This window comes from Ciconia boyciana, chromosome 31 (assembly GCF_034638445.1).
Source record: "Ciconia boyciana chromosome 31, ASM3463844v1, whole genome shotgun sequence".
NCBI classification, from domain to species: domain Eukaryota; kingdom Metazoa; phylum Chordata; class Aves; order Ciconiiformes; family Ciconiidae; genus Ciconia; species Ciconia boyciana.
The window spans coordinates 640,135-660,074 of NC_132964.1; the positions used below are offsets into that span (position 1 = coordinate 640,135).

The 19,940-nt window shown below is 63.0% G+C and overlaps 1 protein-coding gene across 7 annotated transcripts; it reads left to right on the forward strand.

Moving 5' to 3' along the window:
- The first annotated feature begins 998 nt into the window (after window positions 1–998).
- On the forward strand, window positions 999–19,856 carry DNMT1 (DNA methyltransferase 1). 7 transcript variants are annotated; one of them, XM_072848476.1, is made up of 35 exons: window positions 4,298–4,455; window positions 5,276–5,318; window positions 5,691–5,789; window positions 5,921–6,028; window positions 6,133–6,403; window positions 6,911–6,983; window positions 7,249–7,339; window positions 7,463–7,503; window positions 7,644–7,695; window positions 8,011–8,133; window positions 8,226–8,335; window positions 8,427–8,545; window positions 8,722–8,814; window positions 9,837–9,988; window positions 10,069–10,256; window positions 10,763–10,952; window positions 11,161–11,258; window positions 11,371–11,518; window positions 12,692–12,807; window positions 13,004–13,205; window positions 13,294–13,430; window positions 13,570–13,743; window positions 14,375–14,596; window positions 15,235–15,427; window positions 15,903–15,993; window positions 16,595–16,729; window positions 16,913–17,195; window positions 17,299–17,440; window positions 17,655–17,821; window positions 17,896–18,073; window positions 18,346–18,541; window positions 18,628–18,791; window positions 18,899–19,015; window positions 19,147–19,209; window positions 19,397–19,856. In XM_072848476.1, the coding sequence occupies exons 1-34, from the start codon at window positions 4,436–4,438 to the stop codon at window positions 19,192–19,194; spliced, it is 4,584 nt and encodes a 1,527-aa protein (XP_072704577.1). In that variant the 5' UTR covers window positions 4,298–4,435; the 3' UTR covers window positions 19,195–19,209; window positions 19,397–19,856. The 7 variants fall into 7 exon arrangements, with proteins under 7 accessions (XP_072704581.1, XP_072704577.1, XP_072704574.1 ...); XM_072848473.1 differs by having other exon boundaries at window positions 4,299–4,455; window positions 19,119–19,209; XM_072848474.1 differs by having other exon boundaries at window positions 4,299–4,455; window positions 13,297–13,430; window positions 19,119–19,209.
- The last annotated feature ends 84 nt before the right edge of the window (window positions 19,857–19,940 follow it).

The following is a 19,940-nucleotide window of genomic DNA, read 5'->3' on the forward strand; positions in this document are numbered from 1 at the left end:
AGGCGGGAGATGGCGGGGGGCCGTCGGCTGTTTTGGGGCCAGGAAAAGGGGGTGCCGAGCTCCCCGGCGAGGGGCCGATCCAGCCCCCGTGGTCTCTGCGCCGCCTCGCCGAGGCGCGGGGGGACGTGGGGGGACGTGGGGGCCTGGCACGGGGCTGTGCCGGGGGTTTGCACCGCGTCGCATGTGTGTGCGAGGGCTGGCGGGTGCGGGGGGTCCCGTACGGCCCCCGTGGGGCTCTGCTGCCCCGTGGCTGGGTCCCACCCTGGGGGGTCACTGGGTGCTGGGTGGCGTAGAGCAGCCCTGGGGCTGCACCGGGCTGGGCAACCCCGGTTTGTGTGTCCCCCCCCCCATCCCTGCCATGGTACAGCCTGTCGTCCGTCCGTGTCCTCCCCATCGCCGCTGTGCTACGGCGTGTCCCCCTCTGTGGTACAGCCCACACCCCCATCCCCACAGTGGTACAGCCCATGCCCGCTCTGATACGGCCTCTCCCCCCAGTCCCCGCAGTGCTATGGCCCGTGTGTCCCCCCGTCCCCCAGTGGTACGGCCCGTACCCCCTTCCCCATCCTCCAGTGATACGGCCCGTCGCCCCCTCCCCTCAGTGGTACGGTCCCCCTCCCCTCCCGCCCCGCAGTGGCACGTCCCCCGTCCCCGCAGTGGTACGGTCGCGCCCCCCCCGCAGTTCCCCCCTCCCGTCCCCGCAGTGGTACGGTCCCCCTGAGGCGCCCCTCCCGCCCCTCCCGCCCGGCCCGGCCCGGCCCGGCCCCTCCGGGCCGCGTCTCCCCGGGCCGCCCCGCTCCGGCCGCCCGCGGACAGGTACCGCCCCCGGCCGGGCCCGCAGCCCCCTCGGCCCGGGGCGGGGAGGTGAGGGGTCCCCCGCCCCGGGAGGGGCCTCCCCTCCCGTCCGGAATGGTCTGTCCGTCCCCCGCCCCTACTACGCGGAATGGTCTCTCCCGCCCTCCCCTTTCCCCCCCGCCCTCCGCCACCATGGTCTCGCCCGGCGCCGCCCCGCCCCTGCCGCTGGTTTCCGCGCGAATCCGCCGCCCGGCCCCGCCGCTCCCGCCGCCGCCGCCGCCCCGATGCCGGCCCGGGCCGCCCCGCTGCCCCCGGCCCCGCTGCCCCCCGGGCTGCGCCGGCGGGGGGTCCCCGGCCCCGGCAGCGCCTCTCCCCCCGCTCCCCGCCCGGGCCCGGCGGTGGCCGGCCCCGGGCTGCGCTGCGCTGAGCGCCGGCACCGCGCTGACACCCCCCACCCCCCGGCACCGCGCCGCCCTGCCCTGGCCCCCCGCCGCTGTCGTGACAGTCACCCGGCGTTGCAGTGCACTGCCCTGCCCTCCCCGACACCCCTCCCGGGACAGCGCTGACCCCCGGCACTGCACTGCACTGACAGCCCCCGGCACTGCACTGCGCCCCCCCCCCGCCCCGGCACACTTCACTGCCCTGACACCCTGGCACTGCACTGACAGCCCCCCGCCCCCATTGCCCTGAACCCCTCCAGCACTGCATTACACTGCCCTGACCCCCAGCACTGCACTGCACTGCCCTGACACCCCAGGACTGCACTGACAGCCCCCTGCCATTGCACTCCATTGCCCTGACACCCCCTGCCCCCCAGCACTGCATTACACTGCACTGACCCCCCCCGGCACTGCACTGCCCTGACACCTCCAGGACTGCACTGACACCCCCCCCGAGCACTGCATTACACTGCACTGATGCTCCCCTCCAGCACTGCACTGCACTGCACTGACACCCCCTGACACTGCACTCCATTGCCCTGGACCCCCCTCCAGCACTGCACTGCACTGACAACCCCCGACACTGCACTCCATTGCCCTGCCCCCCCCCAGCACTGCACTGCACTCCATTGCCCTGGCCCCCCCCAGCACTGCACTGCACTGACACCCCCCGACACTGCACTCCATTGCCCTGACACCCCCCCAGCACTGCACTGTCCTGCCCTGACACCCCCCAGCACTGCACTGTCCTGCCCTGACGCCCCCGCCCCCAGCACTGCACTGCCCTGGACACCCTGGCACTGCCCTGACACCCCCCCCCCACCACTGCACTGCACTGACTCCCCCGCCCCCCCCCGGAATTTCACTGCACTGACCCCCCGGCACTGCACTGCACTGCCCTGACACCCCCAGCACTGCCCTGACACCCCCCCCCCAGCACTGCACTGCGCTGACAGCCCCTGGCACTGCCCTGACACCCCCAGCACTGCCTTGACACCCCCACCCCCCACCCCTCCCCCAGCACTGCCCTGCCCTGACACACCCCCCCACCCCGGGACTGCCCTGCCCTGACACCCCCGACACTGCACTGCACTGCCCTGACCCCCCCCCCGCCCCGACACTGCATTGCACTGCCCTGGCCCCCCCAGCACTGCACTGGCACCCCCAATTTTGCACTGTCCTGACCCCCCTGCAGCGTGGGGGCCTGGCGCCGCGCTGACAGCCCGCTCCCCCAGCACTGCACAGCGTTGCCCTGACGCCCCTCCCAGCGTTGCACTGCGGTGACCCCCACCAATTTTGCACCCCCCGCAGCGTGGGGAGCCCAGCGCTGCGCTGCACCCCCTTTGCAATGCCGTGCACCCCCGTGCACCGCGCTGCGCCCCGCACGCTGCGTCGATGCCCAGTCGTGCACCGCAACCCCTGCGCGTTGTGCTGACCCTCGGCACTGCGCTGACCCCCCCGCTCTTCCCCGTGCCTTGCGCTGACCCCCCAGCACTGCATTGCCCCCCCCGTGCAGTGTCCTGCACCCCATGCACCTCATGGACCCCCAGCACTGCATTGCCCCCCGTGCAGTGTCCTGCACCCCCATGCACCTCATGGACCCCCAGCACTGCATTGCCCCCCGTGCAGTGTCCTGCACCCCATGCACCTCATGGACCCCCAGCACTGCATTGCCCCCCGTGCAGTGTCCTGCACCCCATGCACCTCATGGACCCCCAGCACTGCATTGCCCCCCCGTGCAGTGTCCTGCACCCCCATGCACCTCATGGACCCCCAGCACTGCATTGCCCCCCCGTGCAGTGTCCTGCACCCCCATGCACCTCATGGACCCCCCAGCACTGCTTGCCCCCCCCCCCGTGCAGTGTCCTGCACCCCCATGCACCTCATGGACCCCCAGCACTGCATTGCCCCCCCGTGCAGTGTCCTGCACCCCCATGCACCTCATGGGCCCCCCAGCACTGCTTGCCCCCCCGTGCAGTGTCCTGCACCCCCATGCACTGCTTGCCCCCCTGTGCAGTGTCCTCACCCCCAGCACTGCATTGCCCTCCCCCTGCAGTGCACTGACCCCCCATGCACCTCATGGACCCCCAGCACTGCTTGCCCCCCCCCCGTGCAGTGCACTGACCCCTGTGCAGTGTCCTGACCCCCAGCACTGCTTGCCCCCCCCCCCGTGCAGTGCGCTGAGCCCCCAGCCCTGCACTGCACAGACCCCGCTCTTCCCCATGCCTTGCGCTGACCCCCAACACTGCATTGCCCCCCATGCACTGCATGGACCCCCAGCACTGCTTGCCCCCCCCCGTGCAGTGTCTTGACCCCCTGTGCAGTGTCCTGACCCCCCAGCACTGCTTGCCCCCCCGCAGTGCACTGACCCCCCAGCACTGCCCTGGCACCCCCAGTTCAGTGCACTGCCCCCCATGCATCGCGTAGACCCCCAGCACCGCCCTGACACCCCCCATGCTCACACCGCCCCCCGGCACTGCGCTCCACGGCCCCCCACACCCCGCCGAGCCCCACCGCAGCTCGGCGATGCGATGCACCGCACCGGGGCTACCCCACAGCCCCCTCTGCCCCACAGGGCAGCCCTGACCCCCGGCTGTGTGGGGGGGCTCCCTGGGGGGGGCCGTCAGGGTGCTCCCGCCCTGCAGCCGGGCCCCACGTGGCGGTGGGGATGCCCGGCCTTGCCCCCGCGCGGCTTTGTCCCCACGTTGCCGCTCGGGGCAGGGAGCGAAGGTACACCCGGTCGGCGTGGGGGGGACCTTGGGTGGCCCCCCACCTTTCTCTGGGTTGGGGGGCATGGAAATCCTTTCCTGGGGGGGCGGGGGGGGGGCGGGGCAGAAGCAGGGTGCAGCGGGGACCTTGCCTTCCCTTGGGACGGGGGGTTTCGAGCCATCCCCCTCCTCGCTCCGGAGGGATCCGGCACCGTCCCCGCGTCCCCCCTGACTCTCGCCCCGCCGCCGGCAGCGGGGAGGGCACATGGAGGGGTTGGCGTTTCCTGCGCCGTATTCCCCGCTGGCTATTGTCCCTTCCGCTCGCCTCCCGGCATCCCCTGGCCGGCGGGAAGGGGGGGCCCACACTCGCCAGCCGCCACCGAGCCGTTCTCCGGTTCGGCTATCCCTCTTCCGGTGCGGCGGCCGCGCGGCACAGCCTTGGCGCGCCCCGACCTTTCCCCGTCTGCCGTTGGTCTCTGCCGGAGCTCCGGCTGCATGGCCGTCCTCAAACCCAGGTGCTGATGACAGGACAGGATTTATCGCCCTCCCGGTTTTTGGGGGGTGGCGGTGGGGACCCCTCTCCCTCCCCGCTGGCCCCGGCTCGAAGGAAGCGGTGGTGGCGTGGGGGCAGGAAGCCGAAAAAGCGGGCAGCTGGAGGTGAGATGGGAGCGAATGGAGCCGGTGCCGGACGTGCCGGCAGCACTGGAGAGGTCCCGTCCCGTGTCCCGGTAGACGGAAGTGTTCCCGGGGGGCGGCCGCATGGCCCCGGTCCAGCAGATGGGCTCCCCGTTTTGGCGGGAGAGCCGCGGTGAACCGGGGGGAGCGCTGGGGTCGTGCCGAGCCCCCCGGCAGCGGTGGTAGGGACAGGGTTTCCTCCTCACCATCCCTTCGCCGTGGGGCTGGGGGCTGTCCCTGCCGCGCAGGGGCAGCGCCGGCCGCTTCCCCCCACCCTCCATCACCGCTTTGTGCCGCCAGCGCCGTGGGAAGACGACACGTGGCTTCTTCCCCGTGGTTTTTTTTTTTTTGCCGTCTCCACGCCGGGGCAGGGCATGGGTGGGCAGCGAGCCCCCACGGCTCCCTCGGGGGGTCCCTTGGGTACCGGCATCCCGTTACTGGCCCCCTCTTATTCCCCTCCTGGGAGCCGAGCATCCCTCTCGCTCCAAGGGAGTTTGGCCCATCTTTACGGTCGCAGCCCGTGCCGCTCCTTCGGTGAGTGCTCTTTCTGGAGCCGTCGAGGTGATTTTGGGGTCTGTCCCGGTCGCCCCTGCCCGTCGCTGTCCCCCCGTAACCTCGTCATCGGAGCGTGGTCTTACCCCCAACGCGCTTCTCTTGCAGGCTGCAGGACTTGGAGAGGGATGAAGACAGCCTGAGCGAGAAGGTGAGTGTCCCTGGATCGCCAGGACCCGCGTTTCCACTCGCCCTTGGTTCCAATTTGGGCGCTGCCATCCTGTGCCGTCACCGCTGGTCCCGCATCGGGTGCTGCCATCGGACACGGGATGCTCCGGCTTGCAGCTGCAGGAGTCAGCGGGGCTCCGGAGCCGGCTCCCTGGATGCTCGGCGCGGACGTGACTCTGGTGCCGAGCAGGGGACTGCAATTCATCGGTGCTCCCGAGCCTCTTGTTTCTGTGCCGCCACGGCGTCGCGAGATGGCGGGGGTTGGGGGGGGTCCAGAGAACCCCGGCATGGGGGGCGGGGGGACGGTGCGGCAGGCTAGCCGAGTGAGACCCCCGTGTCTCCCTTGCTGGCCCAGCTCCCTGGACCCGGTGAGGTCGTAGTCCCGGTGTCAGCGCTGTCCGTTGTCATATGGAAACCGCCGTCACCTCCTATCGGGAGGGTCCCCGCGAGCTGGGTGAGCGGCGCCCAGATTCGGAGCGAAAGGCGGTTCGGCTCAGCCCGACCGCCTACGGAGATGCCGCTCCGCCGAGCCCCGCGGGGAGCGTCACCGCCGCCCGCCCCACGCCGTCCCCTCCGTCCCCGCAGGAGTGCGTCAAGGAGAAGCTGAGCCTCATCCATGGCTTCCTCCAAGCCGACGTCCAGAACCAGCTGAGCGAGCTGGAAGCCAAACTCCGCTGCGAGGAGCTGTCGGAGGTGAGACCCTGGTTTTTGGCGAGCTGGCGGGTTGGGTTGTGCCGGCTCCTTGGCGGCGCGGCTCACCGGAGCCGGGCGGTTTAACCGATGCTCTTCCCTCCCAGGAGAGGTACCTGGCCAAGGTGAAAGCCCTGCTCCACCAAGAGCTCTCAGCGGAGAATGGGGACGCAGCCTCGCTGCTGCAGGCATCCAACGGGTGCTCCAAAAACGGCGCCTACGGGAGCGACGAGGACTCGGAGCGAGCAGGACCCGATGGGGAAGAAGACAGCGCGATGGAGATGGAGGAAGCAGCCGCCTCTTCTTCCTCCTCTTTGTCGGTCCCCATGCCGCGGGCGCGCAAGGCCAGGAGGAGCCGATCCAACGGGGAAAGCAAAAGTAACGGTGGCACTGGGAGCGATTTGGTTTTCCATCCTCTTTTCCAACACGCTTAGATGAAATAATTTATTACCATTAAATACTAACTGGGGCATGGCGATTCCTGGAGGGATCCCCCCTGGGAGGGGTTTTGGGGTCTCCTTGCCTTGCTCCGGGATGACGGGGTGCAGGGAGAAGGGTGCTGTCGCCTGCGGTGGTCCCAGTCCCGTGGGGATGATGGGGTGCAGGGAGAAGGGTGCTGTCGCCTGCGGTGGTCCCAGTCCCGTGGGGATGATGGGGTGCAGGGAGAAGGGTGCTGTCGCCTGCGGTGGTCCCAGTCCCGTGGGGATGATGGGGTGCAGGGAGAAGGGTGCTGTCGCCTGCGGTGGTCCCAGTCCCGTGGGGATGATGGGGTGCAGGGAGAAGGGTGCTGTCGCCTGCGGTGGTCTCAGCCCCATGGGGTGTTGCGGGAGGGGAAGGGCAGCGGGTCCCCGCCGTTAACGCAATCCCTTGCCCTCTTCCTAACAGAGTCTCCCGCCAGTTCCCGGGTCACTCGGAGCTCCGGCCGGCAGCCGACCATCCTGAGCATGTTCTCCAAAGGGTCAGTATGGTGGCAGGACTGGGACCTGCACCCCTTTTTCTGCGTCCCCCAGGAGCCTTCACCCTCCTCTTCCTCTCTCCGCCATCCAGGGCTGATGGGTTCGATCCCAAAACTTGTGGTTCCCAACAAGAGTGGCCTTGGGGACCTGCCGGGTGCTTCCCCGGGGAGCCCCGCTCCTGTCGGTGCCGGGAGAGCCCCTTGTCCCCCCGCAAACCCTCGTGGCATCGGAGCCTCGGATTGATGCATTGTGTTTAAAACCCGGCAGGTCCAACAAACGGAAATCAGAGGAGGTGAACGGGGAAGTGAAGCAGGAGGTCATGAGCGTGGAGAAGGAGGAAGAGGAGCTGGAGGAGAAGGTGTGTGCTGGCATCGCCGGCGGCCGAGGTCTCGGCCGGCTGTCGCGCTGGCGTTGAGCGTGTTGTCCTGGAGAGCATCGTGCTCTCCAGCCTCCCCTTACACCCCTTCGTTTCTCTCTCAAGGAACAAGATGAGAAAAGGATTAAAATCGAAACCAAAGACGGGTAAGGAGGAAGGAGAGCGTTCCCTGCTCTGGGTCCGTGCCCGTCGGTGCCCATTTCCCTCCACCCTGGCCTCCTTAGCGCGGAGACGATGACGTAACGCTGCTCTGCGTCTTCATCCATTTCTATTTTCTTACACCCAGGTCGGAGATAAAAGATGAAATTACTCAGGTTAAAACTACAACACCTGCTAAAGTAAGTTCATTTACCTCCATCTCAGGATTTTTGGGAGCTTTTTTAATGCTTTTAACGCTTTCAAAGAGTGGCTGGACTTCCCTAAAGGAAAGATAAAGCCATTTCCAGCCCGTGCAGCTTCCAAAAATGAACCCCCTCGAGGAAGGTGGGGAGCAGCACAGCCTGTATGAGCTTGGGCCACTTTCAAAGTGAGGGCAGCGGCCACTGTTTTGCTGCCTGGCTGTGTTTTTTTTTTTTAAAAAACGAGGGTTGCGCTAATGAACGGGACCGTTTGGGGAAGGAGCTTTGAACCTGATCGTGGGCTGAATCTCACAGGGGAAGAGAAAAGCTGACGCCGTCTCCCGTGTCTTGCAGACCACCCCTCCCAAGTGCATTGACTGCAGACAGTACCTCGATGATCCCGACCTCAAATTCTTCCAAGGGGATCCTGATGATGCCGTAAGGGATTTAATGCTCCTTCTCCGGGGCCGGGGAGAGCTGTCACGCTAACGGGAACGCTCGTTAAACATCCGTGTCTCTCCCTCGTTCAGCTGGAGGAGCCAGAAATGCTGACGGATGAGCGCTTGTCCCTCTTCGATGCTAACGAAGATGGCTTTGAGAGCTACGAGGACCTGCCGCAGCACAAGGTCACCTCTTTTAGGTGAGATATGGGAAATCAGGCTATAAAAACCCGCTGGATTTGCAAACCCTGCAGGACAACGCATCAAACTACAACCTCTGTCCCTTACCAGTGTCTACGACAAGCGAGGTCACTTGTGCCCCTTTGACACCGGCCTGATCGAGAGGAACATCGAGCTGTATTTCAGCGGTGCCGTGAAGCCCATCTACGACGATAACCCTTGTCTGGATGGTGAGTCGGACGCGGAGGAGCCTCGAGGGCTGCGGGGACAGCTGGTTTGTCACCTTAAATTTCAGCTGAATGCCACGCGCAAAATGAAGTTGGATCCGGGTGGCACTTTGTCACCCACAGCTGCTTGGGGTTTTTTTGGGCACCGAGGACTGAAATTTGTGTTTTCTCGCTTTCAGGTGGGGTGAGAGCCAAGAAGCTGGGACCCATAAATGCCTGGTGGATCACAGGGTTCGATGGAGGGGAGAAGGCTTTGATCGGCTTCACCACAGGTGGGTGAGCGAGGACGGGGAAGGTTGGGCTCGGGAAGCGCGCCTGGCTTGGGATTTAAGTCTCTGCCGCGCATCCGGATGGCGAAGGAGCTTTATTTGGGTTCATGGATTTTGCTGCCGCCGGGAACTTGCACCATCGAGCATGTGGCGCGGTGGAGGACTGTGCCGAAGCTCGGGTCTGGGTTTATTTAGCTCAGCAACACCCAGGCTTATGTTAAATGCATATAGAACCTCCTGCTGAGTTCGCAGCTGCCAGCAGCGCCCTGCGCGGAGCTGGGACGAGCAAGGTGGCTGGAGGCGGGTGTCTCCCTGCCAGCCCTTCCCAGGCAGGATCCATCCTCCGGCCCCTCCTCTGCAGGAAGCTGCCGGCACAACGCGGGGATGGGTCAGGGTCGCGCTGGGAGAGAGTTTTCTCTTTGCTCTTGACCTCTTGGCCCACGTTGCAGGGCTCTGTTGCTTTCTTGCTCTACTCCCCGGACTTTTTGGACAAGTTTGTGTTGAGAAAGGTCTTGGAGGAATGCCCAGTCCCGGCCAGCCCTTGGCTCTGTGTCCCAGCTGGCTTTTTCACTCTCTAGCCAAACTGGGGGAAGAAGGCTGATATTTGGGGGTTTAAAAGCTTTTTCCCTTCACCATTTCTGCAAGGAACCCTTCCAATAACCTGGTGATATCAGAGGAGGACTTAACTCTCCTGTGCATCAGCAAATGGAGTTTGTAGTGACAGCAAAAACCCCCGGATTGTCTTTGCTTTCTAATTAGGTAACAGCAAAAATAAAAGGCTAGCGCGTGGATAGCGTGCCCCACCTCACGTCCCCACTCCCCCCTCGCTTTGGTGGTGATAGCTGAGTGACCGTGGGTCCTGGCTCGTGGTAGAGCTTCCCCGCACGCTTAGGTCCTGGTGCTGTAGCAGCGTGGACGGCCTGGTCTTCCCCTCCCCAGGACCTGCTCGCCACAGTCATAGCTCATCCTTAAATACCACCAAATTCCCTGGTATTTAACCGCCTGCCGCAATCTCTCCACCGCAGCCTTCGCGGATTATATCCTGATGGAGCCCAGCGAGGAGTACGCTCCCATCTTCGCCCTCATGCAAGAGAAGATCTACATGAGCAAAATCGTCGTCGAGTTCCTGCAGAACAACCGCGACGTCAGCTACGAGGATCTGCTCAACAAAATCGAGGTGAAAATCCGATGGCGGCAGTATCCGGGGGCGAGTGTTGCTCTGCCACCCTTTCCCTAACCAACCCCCCCTCCTCGCAGACCACCGTACCTCCCGCGGGGCTGAACTTCAACCGCTTCACAGAGGACTCGCTCCTGCGGCATGCCCAGTTCGTGGTGGAGCAGGTGGAAAGCTACGACGAAGCTGGGGACAGCGATGAACCCCCCGTCCTCATCACGCCCTGCATGAGGGACTTGATCAAGCTGGCTGGAGTCACCCTGGGGAAGAGGTGAGCCCCGTGTCCCCGCGTAAACGCTCTTTGGGGGGCACTTGGCTTTGCAGCATCCCAGGAGAAGCCCGGCAGGTTGGTTCCCCATCAGCTTTGCACAAGGGATCCTTCCAGGAAAACCCTTTTGCTTGTTGCCAGCTGGGATGACCTGAGGATTTAGGGTCAGTGGCATGAGCGGCATTGGGAGATTGGAGTAGAAATCCTCCCAAAACTGGGAAAACCCTCTGCCGAGTGCTGCCCCGAGGGAGGAAAAGCACTGGGTTGGGTCCCCAGAGCCTGGCTTTGCTCTTTGTCCTGCTGTAGTATTCCTTCGGGACCCCCTGCCAGCCATGGATGTACCTGGGTGCCTGTTGGGGGATCCTGCCGTGGTCCTTGGCTGTTGGGTGCCCTGGGGAGAGCTCTGTTCCCTGGGGACGCTCCTTGGGTGCCAAGCTGTTTGTTGTGGCTGTAGCTGTCAGCGATACAAGGCACAGAGTCCCCTCTCACCGCTCTCACCTTGGTCGCAGGCGAGCTGTCAGGCGGCAGGCCATCCGGCACCCCACCAAAATAGACAAGGACAAGGGTCCCACCAAAGCCACCACCACCAAGTTGGTATACCTCATCTTCGACACCTTCTTCTCGGAGCAGATCGAGAAAGACGAGAAAGAAGATGACAAGGAGAACGCCATGAAGCGCCGGCGCTGCGGTGTTTGCGAGGTAATGGCGGGCTGGCGCGGAGCTGAAGCGACCTGATCCTCCCCTCGTCCCCTCCATCCTGCCTGAATGGCCTCTTCTGGGGTCGCTCCTTTGGGGCAGGGGAGCGATTTCCCGAGGCCACCGAGCTCCCCTCGGTCCCCGTCCCTCCTGTCTGGGACATCTCCGCTGCATCTGCCTGTGCTCAGCCTGTCCCCTCTCCCTGCTCCAGGTCTGCCAGCAGCCCGAGTGCGGGAAGTGCAAGGCTTGCCAGAACATGGTGAAGTTTGGGGGCAGCGGACGGAGTAAGCAGGCTTGTTTGCAGAGGAGGTGTGTTCCCCCTGGCAGCGATGTCTCCTGCCAAAGTCCTCTCCACCTCTGGAGAGAGAGAACATGGTCTCCACACTGTGTGCTCCTGCAGTGACGGTCCCTGTGTCCCCAGGTGTCCCAACCTGGCCGTCCGGGAAGCTGATGAGGACGAGGAGGTGGATGACAACATCCCCGAGATGCCATCGCCCAAGAAGATGCTGCAGGGCAGGAAGAAGAAGCAGAACAAGAGCCGTATCTCCTGGGTGGGGGAGCCCATCAAGGTGAGGCTTGGCAAGACCCTGCTGCCAGGTGGGTGCTTGGCCTGCGAAGGGGGCTGCCGGCGTGGGGATTTCACAGAATCACAGAATCGTATCGGTTGGAAAAGACCTTTAAGATCATCGAGTCCAACCGTAAACCTAATGCTGCCAAGCCCACCACTGCACCATGTCCCTAAGCACCTCATCCAAACGGCTTTTAAATACTTCCAGGGATGGCGACTCCACCACTGCCCTGGGCAGCCTGTTCCAATGCTGGACAACCCTTTCAGTGAAGTAAAATTTCCTAATATCCAGTCTAAACCTCCCCTGGCGCAACTTGAGGCCATTTCCTCTCGTCCTATCGCTTGTCACTTGGGAGAAGAGACCGACCCCACCTCTCTACACCCTCCTTTGAGGTTGTCGTTGAGAGCGATGAGGTCTCCCCTCAGCCTCCTTTTCTCCAGGCTCAACAACCCCAGGTCCCTCAGCCGCTCCCCATCAGCCTTGTGCTCCAGACCCTTCCCCAGCTCCGTTGCCCTTCTCTGGACACGCTCCAGCCCCTCAATGTCTCTCTTGGAGCGAGGGGCCCAACACTGAACACAGCATTCGAGGTGCGGCCTCACCAGTGCCCAGTACAGGGGCACGGTCACTGCCCTAGTCCTGCTGGCCACACTATTTTTGATACAAGCCAGGATGCCATTGGCCTTCTTGGCCACCTGGGCACACTGCAGGCTCATATTCAGCCGGCTGTCGACCAACACGCCCAGGTCCTTTTCCGCCGGGCAGCTTTCAGCCGCTCTTCCCCAGGCCTGTAGCGTTGCATGGGGTTGCTGTGGCCCAAGTGCAGGACCCAGCACTGAGCCTTGTTGAACCCCATACAAACGGCCCCAGCCCATCGACCCAGCCTGTCCAGGTCCCTCTGCAGAGCCTTCCTCCCCTCCAGCAGATCAACACTCCCGCCCAACTTGGTGTCATCTGCAAACTGACTGAGGGTGCACTCGATCCCTTCACCCAGATCATTGATAAAGACATTAAACAGGAGTGGCCCCAGCACAGAGCCCTGGGGACACCGCTTGTGACCGGCCGCCAACTGGAGTGAACTCCATTCCCCACCGCTCTTTGGGCCCGGCCATCCAGCCAGTTCTTTACCCAGCGAAGAGTTTAACGGTGCTCTCTACTGTCCTCCCGCTTCTGCAGAGCGATGGGAAGAAGGACTACTACCAGAGGGTCTGCATTGATTCGGAGACCCTGGAGGTGGGAGACTGCGTCTCCGTCAGCCCCGACGATCCCACCAAGCCCCTCTACCTCGCCAGGTCGGTGCTGTGGTGCTGAAGGGGACGAGTCTCTGCTCCTGCTGGGGTGGATGTTTGTGGGGACAGCTGATGTTCCCAATTAGAGAACCCTAATTGCTTGGCCATGCTGCTGTCTGGGGACTCTCCAGCTCTGGCAAGGCTCAGAGCAGCTCAGCCCTTTCCTGGTGCCCCATAACCCTGGCTCCTTCCCCCTCAGGGTGACAGCCATGTGGGAGGACAGCAGTGGCCAGATGTTCCACGCGCACTGGTTCTGCCCCGGCTCGGACACCGTCCTGGGGGCCACCTCTGACCCCCTGGAGCTCTTCTTGGTGGATGAGTGCGAGGACATGCAGCTCTCCTACATCCATGGCAAAGTCAAAGTGATCTACAAGGCACCCTCGGAGAACTGGTCCATGGAGGTGGGTGACAGCCCTGCAAACCCCAGCTGGCCTGGGCCAGGCACAGCACGGGCAGCAGCACCGATCCCTGTGAACACCTCTCTCCTAGCAGGGCGGGCTGGACATGGAGATCAAGATGGTGGAAGACGACGGGAGAACTTACTTTTATCAGATGTGGTACGACCAGGAGTACGCTCGATTCGAGTCCCCACCGAAAACTCAGCCCACGGAAGACAACAAATACAAGTGAGCGTGCGCAGGGCAGAGGCTCTTGGGATCTGCTCTGCCTGAAATGGGCAGCAGGAGCCTCTCGGCTCCCGGCAGCACCGCAGCTGGCCTCAGCAGGGTCCCCATCACCGCGCTCTGCTGTCTTCCTTTCCCACAGGTTTTGCATGAGCTGCACGCGCCTGGACGAGGTAAGGCACAAGGAGATACCCAAAGTGGCTGAGCCCCTGGAAGAAGGGGATGGGAAGATGTTCTACGCCATGGCCACCAAGAACGGAGTGCAGTACAGGGTGGGAGATGGCGTCTACCTCCTGCCGGAAGCCTTTTCCTTCAGGTTGGTGCTTGCAGGGGGCTGTAAGCACTTCTCAGGATGCTCTTCGGTCAAGCTTTTGGTAGCAGAGGACGTAGTCTCTGGGTAGTGAATCCCACCTGTAAACAAAGCACCTATCACCCTAATTTCCAAAAGCTTAGCTTAAAAATAAAGGTGCCTCTAACCCCAGTTTCACCTCCTGTCATTAAACGGAGTGACTTCTCTCTGATCAGACAATCCTGGTCGCTGAGCTACCGTGTTTTGGCAGATGAATCGGAATCCTTTTGTGCATCGCTTTTTCTTCAGAAGAGCGAGCCTGGGTAGATGAAAGGTGAAACAAGACCCTGCCTGCTGCCTGTAATTACAGGAGGAGAAATGGCAAAACTCTTTGGGAAGAGGGCTGGGGCAGCAAGGTGTAGGCACCTCGGTTTGCAGCTGTGCACCCCTCTGGCTGCATGGTTATGTGCTGGTCTGGCTGTAAAATGCCTTTGCTGCGGAGCAGGAGGCTTGGTGCCCACCCTGCACCAAGGAGAGCAGAAGAGGAGGAAGCAGGCAGGCTAGGCAGCGATGTGGGAGGAGGATGGTCTGTGCTGCTAGCGGGTTTTTTTTGGGGGGAAAGGGATACCTCAACCTCCTTCTCTCCCCTTCTCCCCAGCGTGAAACCTGCCAGCCCGGCCAAGCGCCCCAAAAAAGAGGCAGTGGATGAGGAGCTGCACCCGGAGCACTACCGCAAGTACTCGGAGTACATCAAGGGCAGCAACCTGGATGCCCCCGACCCTTACCGCGTTGGCCGCATCAAAGAGATCTTCTGCAACATCCGCAGCAACGGCAAACCCAACGAGGCCGACATCAAGCTGCGCATCTGCAAGTTTTACAGGTGAGCGGTGCTGCTGGGGTCTGCGTTATGGGGGTGCAGAGCCCCCCCCCCCGAGATCTCGGGTGCTGGGAAAAGCTCTGCACCATCAGCTCGAGGTTGCTCCGGAGCCAGGTGTCTCGAGCATCGTGGCGTGGTCGGTCGGCGCAGTGCGGGCACTGCTCGAAGGGGCTTACCGCTGCGGCGGTCTGGGCTCAGACCCGGTGCCGAGCTGCGCCGCCAGTGCCGTCCCAGGGCGTGGGTGTTTACCCAAACATTTGCAGGCTCTTAGTCATCTCCCCCACGCCACAGAGGGATGTGTGCGAAGAGCCTTGGCAGTGGGAGAGGAACGTGCTGACGCTCAGACTCTGCGTGTTTCGAGCCTAAGAGCTCTCCTCGCTTCAGATCTCTTTGCCTTTAAATTCATTTACTGGCTCCGGTGCCAATTCCCCCTCTCTCCTAAGAGACCCCCCAAAAAACTCCCTTTGGAAACAAATCACCCCTTTGGTGCTGTGCCCAGGCCATGCCAGCAAGCATGCGCAGCCGGAGGAAATAAACCCTCCTTTCTCTGGGTAGACAGAGCGGTGTGAGCGCCGGAGGCTGGACCGGGGTGAGGATGTTGCCAAAAATATTTCCCTGATCCAGGTGCTTTATCCCTGCAGGCCCGAGAACACGCACAAGTCCATGAAAGCCAGCTACCACGCAGACATCAACCTCCTGTATTGGAGCGACGAGGAGACGACGGTTGACTTCCGCGCCGTGCAGGGCCGTTGCACGGTGGTGTACGGGGAGGATCTGACGGAGAGCATCCAGGACTACTCCGCTGGTGGGCTCGACCGCTTCTACTTCTTGGAGGTGAGGAAGCCGGGGTTTGAGGGGTCTGGCTGTGTCCCCAGGCGTGCCGAGCCCTCGGGGACTGTGAGCAGAGCGGGCGTATCGACCTCTGCCTGTTGACGCAGGCTGTCCTGCCTCTCCGGGTGTGTTTTGCACACAGGAGCCGTTGTGCAGAGCGAGGATTTGTAGCTCGTTGCAACCTCCTGGGGACTAAGTCTCAGATGCAAAGGAAGCTTTCATCTGAGCGTCACCAGGAGCTGGCTGGAGCAGTTGCTCCCTGTGGAGCTGAGGGGACAAATTTGGACCCTCAGGTGGCCACCCCAGCTCCCTGAGGCAATGGAGAATGAGGTGACGGACCTTCTGTGGGCCCCAGCGCTGTGCCTGTGTCCTGCTCTTTGGTTTTGCAGCTCCCATGGGGTGTTGGCAATGCCTCGGCTGTTCCTGAGCTAGAAAAGCTCTTTGCGTTCAAGTGTCCTGAATCCTTTCTCTTCCCCAGGCTTACAACGCAAAAACCAAGAGCTTTGAAGATCCTCCCAACCACGCTCGGAGCTCTGGCAATAAAGGGAAGGGGAAAGGGAAAGGGAAAGGTAAGTCTGCTTGGGGAGAGAGGTCTCGGGTGGGTGAACCGGTTCGCGTCTGCCGTTACATGCTGCCGAGCAGAGGTAAGACGTGCCGCCGACCAGATGTTTCTGTGCTCTTCCTCCTTGCTCCAGTGCTCTGGCAGGATGCAGCGATGTGGTCTGCAGCTCTGTTTTTTAAGGCACCTAATCTTTTCAAAATCAACCTCGCAGCGAGAGCACCTGGTCCCTGAGAAATCTCAAAGCTTTTTCACTTCGCAACCCTCTGCCAGGGGCTGGCTGCCGCTCCGTAGCGTAGGGCTTTGTACCCTGCTCCCAGCACAGGGAGCTGCCCTGTGAGTTATCGCTGTGCCCGTCTGACCCTCAGAAACTCTCTGCTTGCGCCCACGGGCTGTTGGATGGAAAGGGATCGCACAGGGGAAAGACGAGAGGCTTCCCTTCCAAATGCAAGGGCGTATTCTGGCAGCGGCGATGAAACAATTAAGGGGCAGAAAGGTGCTTGAAGCTGATGTTTTAACTGCTGCGGAGGAGGGGGAGAAGAATCTGCCTTGTAAGCACTAAGAGGAGGAAATGACTTTGCCTTTTGATGCAAGCGGGGCTCTGTTCGCAGGCAAAGGCAAAGGGAAGTCGTCAGTGAGCTGCGAGCCAAGCGAGCAGGAGCCGGCTGAGCTGAAGCTCCCCAAGCTGCGGACCCTGGATGTCTTCTCTGGCTGCGGAGGGCTGTCCGAGGGCTTCCACCAGGCAGGTGAGCGGCAGAGCGGGGACAGCGGTGGGGTGATGAGCAGAGCCCGTGGGGAGATGGGCATCGGTGCTGGCCGCTCGGTTCCTCCGAGCTGGTGGTTGTCTTCGGCACATACCAGATCGGGGAGTGCGAGCCAGCGCTCTGCTCCTCCGCACAGGCTCAAGATCCTCCGCTTTGTCTCCCCAGGCGTGTCGGAGACGCTCTGGGCCATCGAGATGTGGGAACCGGCCGCCCAGGCTTTCCGACTGAACAATCCCGGCACTACCGTCTTCACGGAGGACTGCAACGTCCTGCTGAAGCTGGTCATGTCCGGCGAGAAGACCAACTCGCTGGGGCAGAAGCTGCCGCAGAAGGGGGACGTGGAGATGCTGTGCGGTGGTCCCCCGTGCCAGGGCTTCAGCGGCATGAACCGCTTCAACTCCCGCACCTACTCCAAGTTCAAGAACTCCCTGGTGGTCTCCTTCCTCAGGTGAGCAGGGGAGGTGGCGAGGAGCTGTGTCGGGGTGCGGGTGCGGACCCTCACCTCAAATGTTGTTCTGTCCTTGCTCACGTGTCCCTCTCCCTCCTCACAGCTACTGCGACTACTACAGACCGCGGTTCTTCCTTCTGGAGAACGTCAGGAACTTTGTGTCCTTCAAGCGTTCCATGGTGCTGAAGCTCACCCTGCGCTGCCTTGTCCGCATGGGTTACCAGTGCACCTTCGGGGTCCTACAGGTAGGGTGTTGGGTGACCCCGAGACAATTAACTGGGGTGAAACCCCCTTCTGCTCTCACCCGGCTCTGCCATAAACCGTCCCCTCCGAAGGAGCAGTTGGCTGCGTTGCTCCTTGGCTTCCCTGGGTGGCTTTGGGGACGTTCCCAGCTCTTCGAGGGCACAGGCTGGACGGGGAAGCTCCCAGCGCCTTCAGGAATTGTCCCTTCCTTCCCAGGCCGGCCAGTACGGCGTGGCCCAGACGCGGCGGAGAGCCATCGTCCTCGCCGCAGCTCCCGGCGAGAAGCTGCCCATGTTCCCCGAGCCTTTGCACGTGTTCGCACCCCGTGCCTGTCAGCTGAGCGTCGTGGTGGACGACAAGAAGTTCGTTAGCAATATCACCCGGTGAGCCTTCGGAGCCACGCCGGGGCTGATGAGGGCGAGGTTTCGGCCGCTCACGGCTCCCTCCTTCCTCTCAGGACGTATTCCGGCCCCTTCCGCACCATCACCGTGCGGGACACCATGTCCGACCTGCCGGAGATCAGGAATGGTGCCTCTGCCTTGGAGATCTCCTACAACGGGGAGCCCCAGTCCTGGTTCCAGCGGCAGATACGGGGCTCCCAGTATCAGCCCATCCTCAGGGACCATATCTGCAAGGTGCGGATGCTGGGGTCTCAACGGGGGGCCGGGCTGCGCTCGGACCCCCCAGACTCAAACTGAGATGGGGGTCAAGGGCAGGTTGGATGTGAGGTGGGGTGAGAGGGACCGTCCCCAAGCCCTCCCTCATTAATTTTCCCAAAGATGAGGCTGGCGGAGCTGCTGGGACTTAGCCCTCTCCCCCAGCCTTCTTCGGAGAGAGGACCGGGGCTCTTGGGGTGGCTGGCGTCCCTCTGTGTCCCCTGCAGTGATGGCAGGTTTGTTGTTGGCAGGACATGAGCGCCCTGGTCGCAGCCCGGATGAGACACATCCCCTTGGCCCCCGGTTCCGATTGGCGCGACCTGCCTAACATCGAGGTGCGGCTGTCAGACGGCACGACCACGCGCAAGCTGCGGTACACGCACCACGAGAAGAAGAACGGTCGCAGCAGCTCCGGGGCGCTGCGGGGGGTCTGCTCTTGTGCCGAAGGTAGGTGCTGGCTCCCCAGAAACGACCATGGCTGCCCATCCGCCGCCCCCCCCCCCCGCCATGCCTTACCCTCCCCATCTCCCCAGGCAAGCCCTGCGACCCCGCGGACCGGCAATTCAACACCCTCATCCCTTGGTGCCTGCCCCATACTGGCAACCGGCACAACCACTGGGCCGGGCTGTATGGGCGCCTGGAGTGGGACGGCTTCTTCAGCACCACCGTCACCAACCCTGAGCCCATGGGCAAGCAGGTGGGTGCCACCAGATCCATCCCCTCCGCCAGGAAGGGCAGGCGTCGCCCGTAGCCGCACCGAATGGCCGCCGCGGTCCCGACCGTTGGTTTTATTTGCTGCCGTAGGGTCGGGTGCTGCACCCGGAGCAGCACCGGGTGGTGAGCGTGAGGGAGTGCGCCCGCTCCCAGGGCTTCCCCGATACCTATCGCCTCTTCGGGAACATCCTCGACAAGCACAGACAGGTAAGCGGTGGCCGCTTGCCGGCAACAAACCCCTCCTTGGCGGCATCCCCTTGCTATCGGTGTGGCGGAGCCGGTGCCCAGCGTAACCCTCCCTCTGTCGCAGGTCGGTAATGCAGTGCCTCCTCCTCTAGCCAAAGCCATCGGGCTGGAGATCAAGTCGTGTGTGTTGGCGAAGCTGAGAGAAGACATGGCGGGTAGGTGCTGCGCCGGGAGCTGCTGCCGTCGTCCCTTCTCTGTGCTGCAGGGCAGGGGGGTGGGAAACACGGTCCCCAGCCTCAGCCCGCCATCGGGGCGGTCCCGATTTAGGGCTGGGGGCTGCGGGGCCCGTCCTTCCCCTCCTGGGTTGGGGTACGGTGGTGTCACCCCCTCCTCTCCCCCCAGAGACCAGCGCCCCGGAGAAGATGGAGACCACGGAAAGCGCCGACTGACGCGCGGCCTCTCCTCTGGCACCAGGACTCCCAAACATGCACTGATTTATTTTAACCCCCTTTTTTTTTTTGTTTGTTTGTTTGTTTGAGTTGATTTTTTTTTTTTTTTTTAAATTCCTGGCCCATGGCGACACGCCGTGGCCCGTCCTCCCTGCCCCAGCCCTGCTCGTGTCTGTCTCCCGGCTGCCCTCTGCCGCTGTCTGTGATGGTCGAACTCCACTACTGCCCCGGGACCCCCCCCGGCCCCCGGCAGAGCCCTGTGGGACCCCCCCGGTCCCGGCCCTGCCCTGGGGCCCCGCTCCCCGTTTTTATGCCGCGTTCTATTGAAAATAATCGGCCGCTTTGTACAAGTGGGAATTGATACTTTATGTAGTTTTTATATGTTGTAATATTTCTTCAAATAAATCTCTCCTATAAATTATAACCCCCTCGCCCCCTCCACCCCATTCCTTTCTCCGGGCCTAGTCTAGGCCTCGGCCCCGCGGGGGGCCACCGAG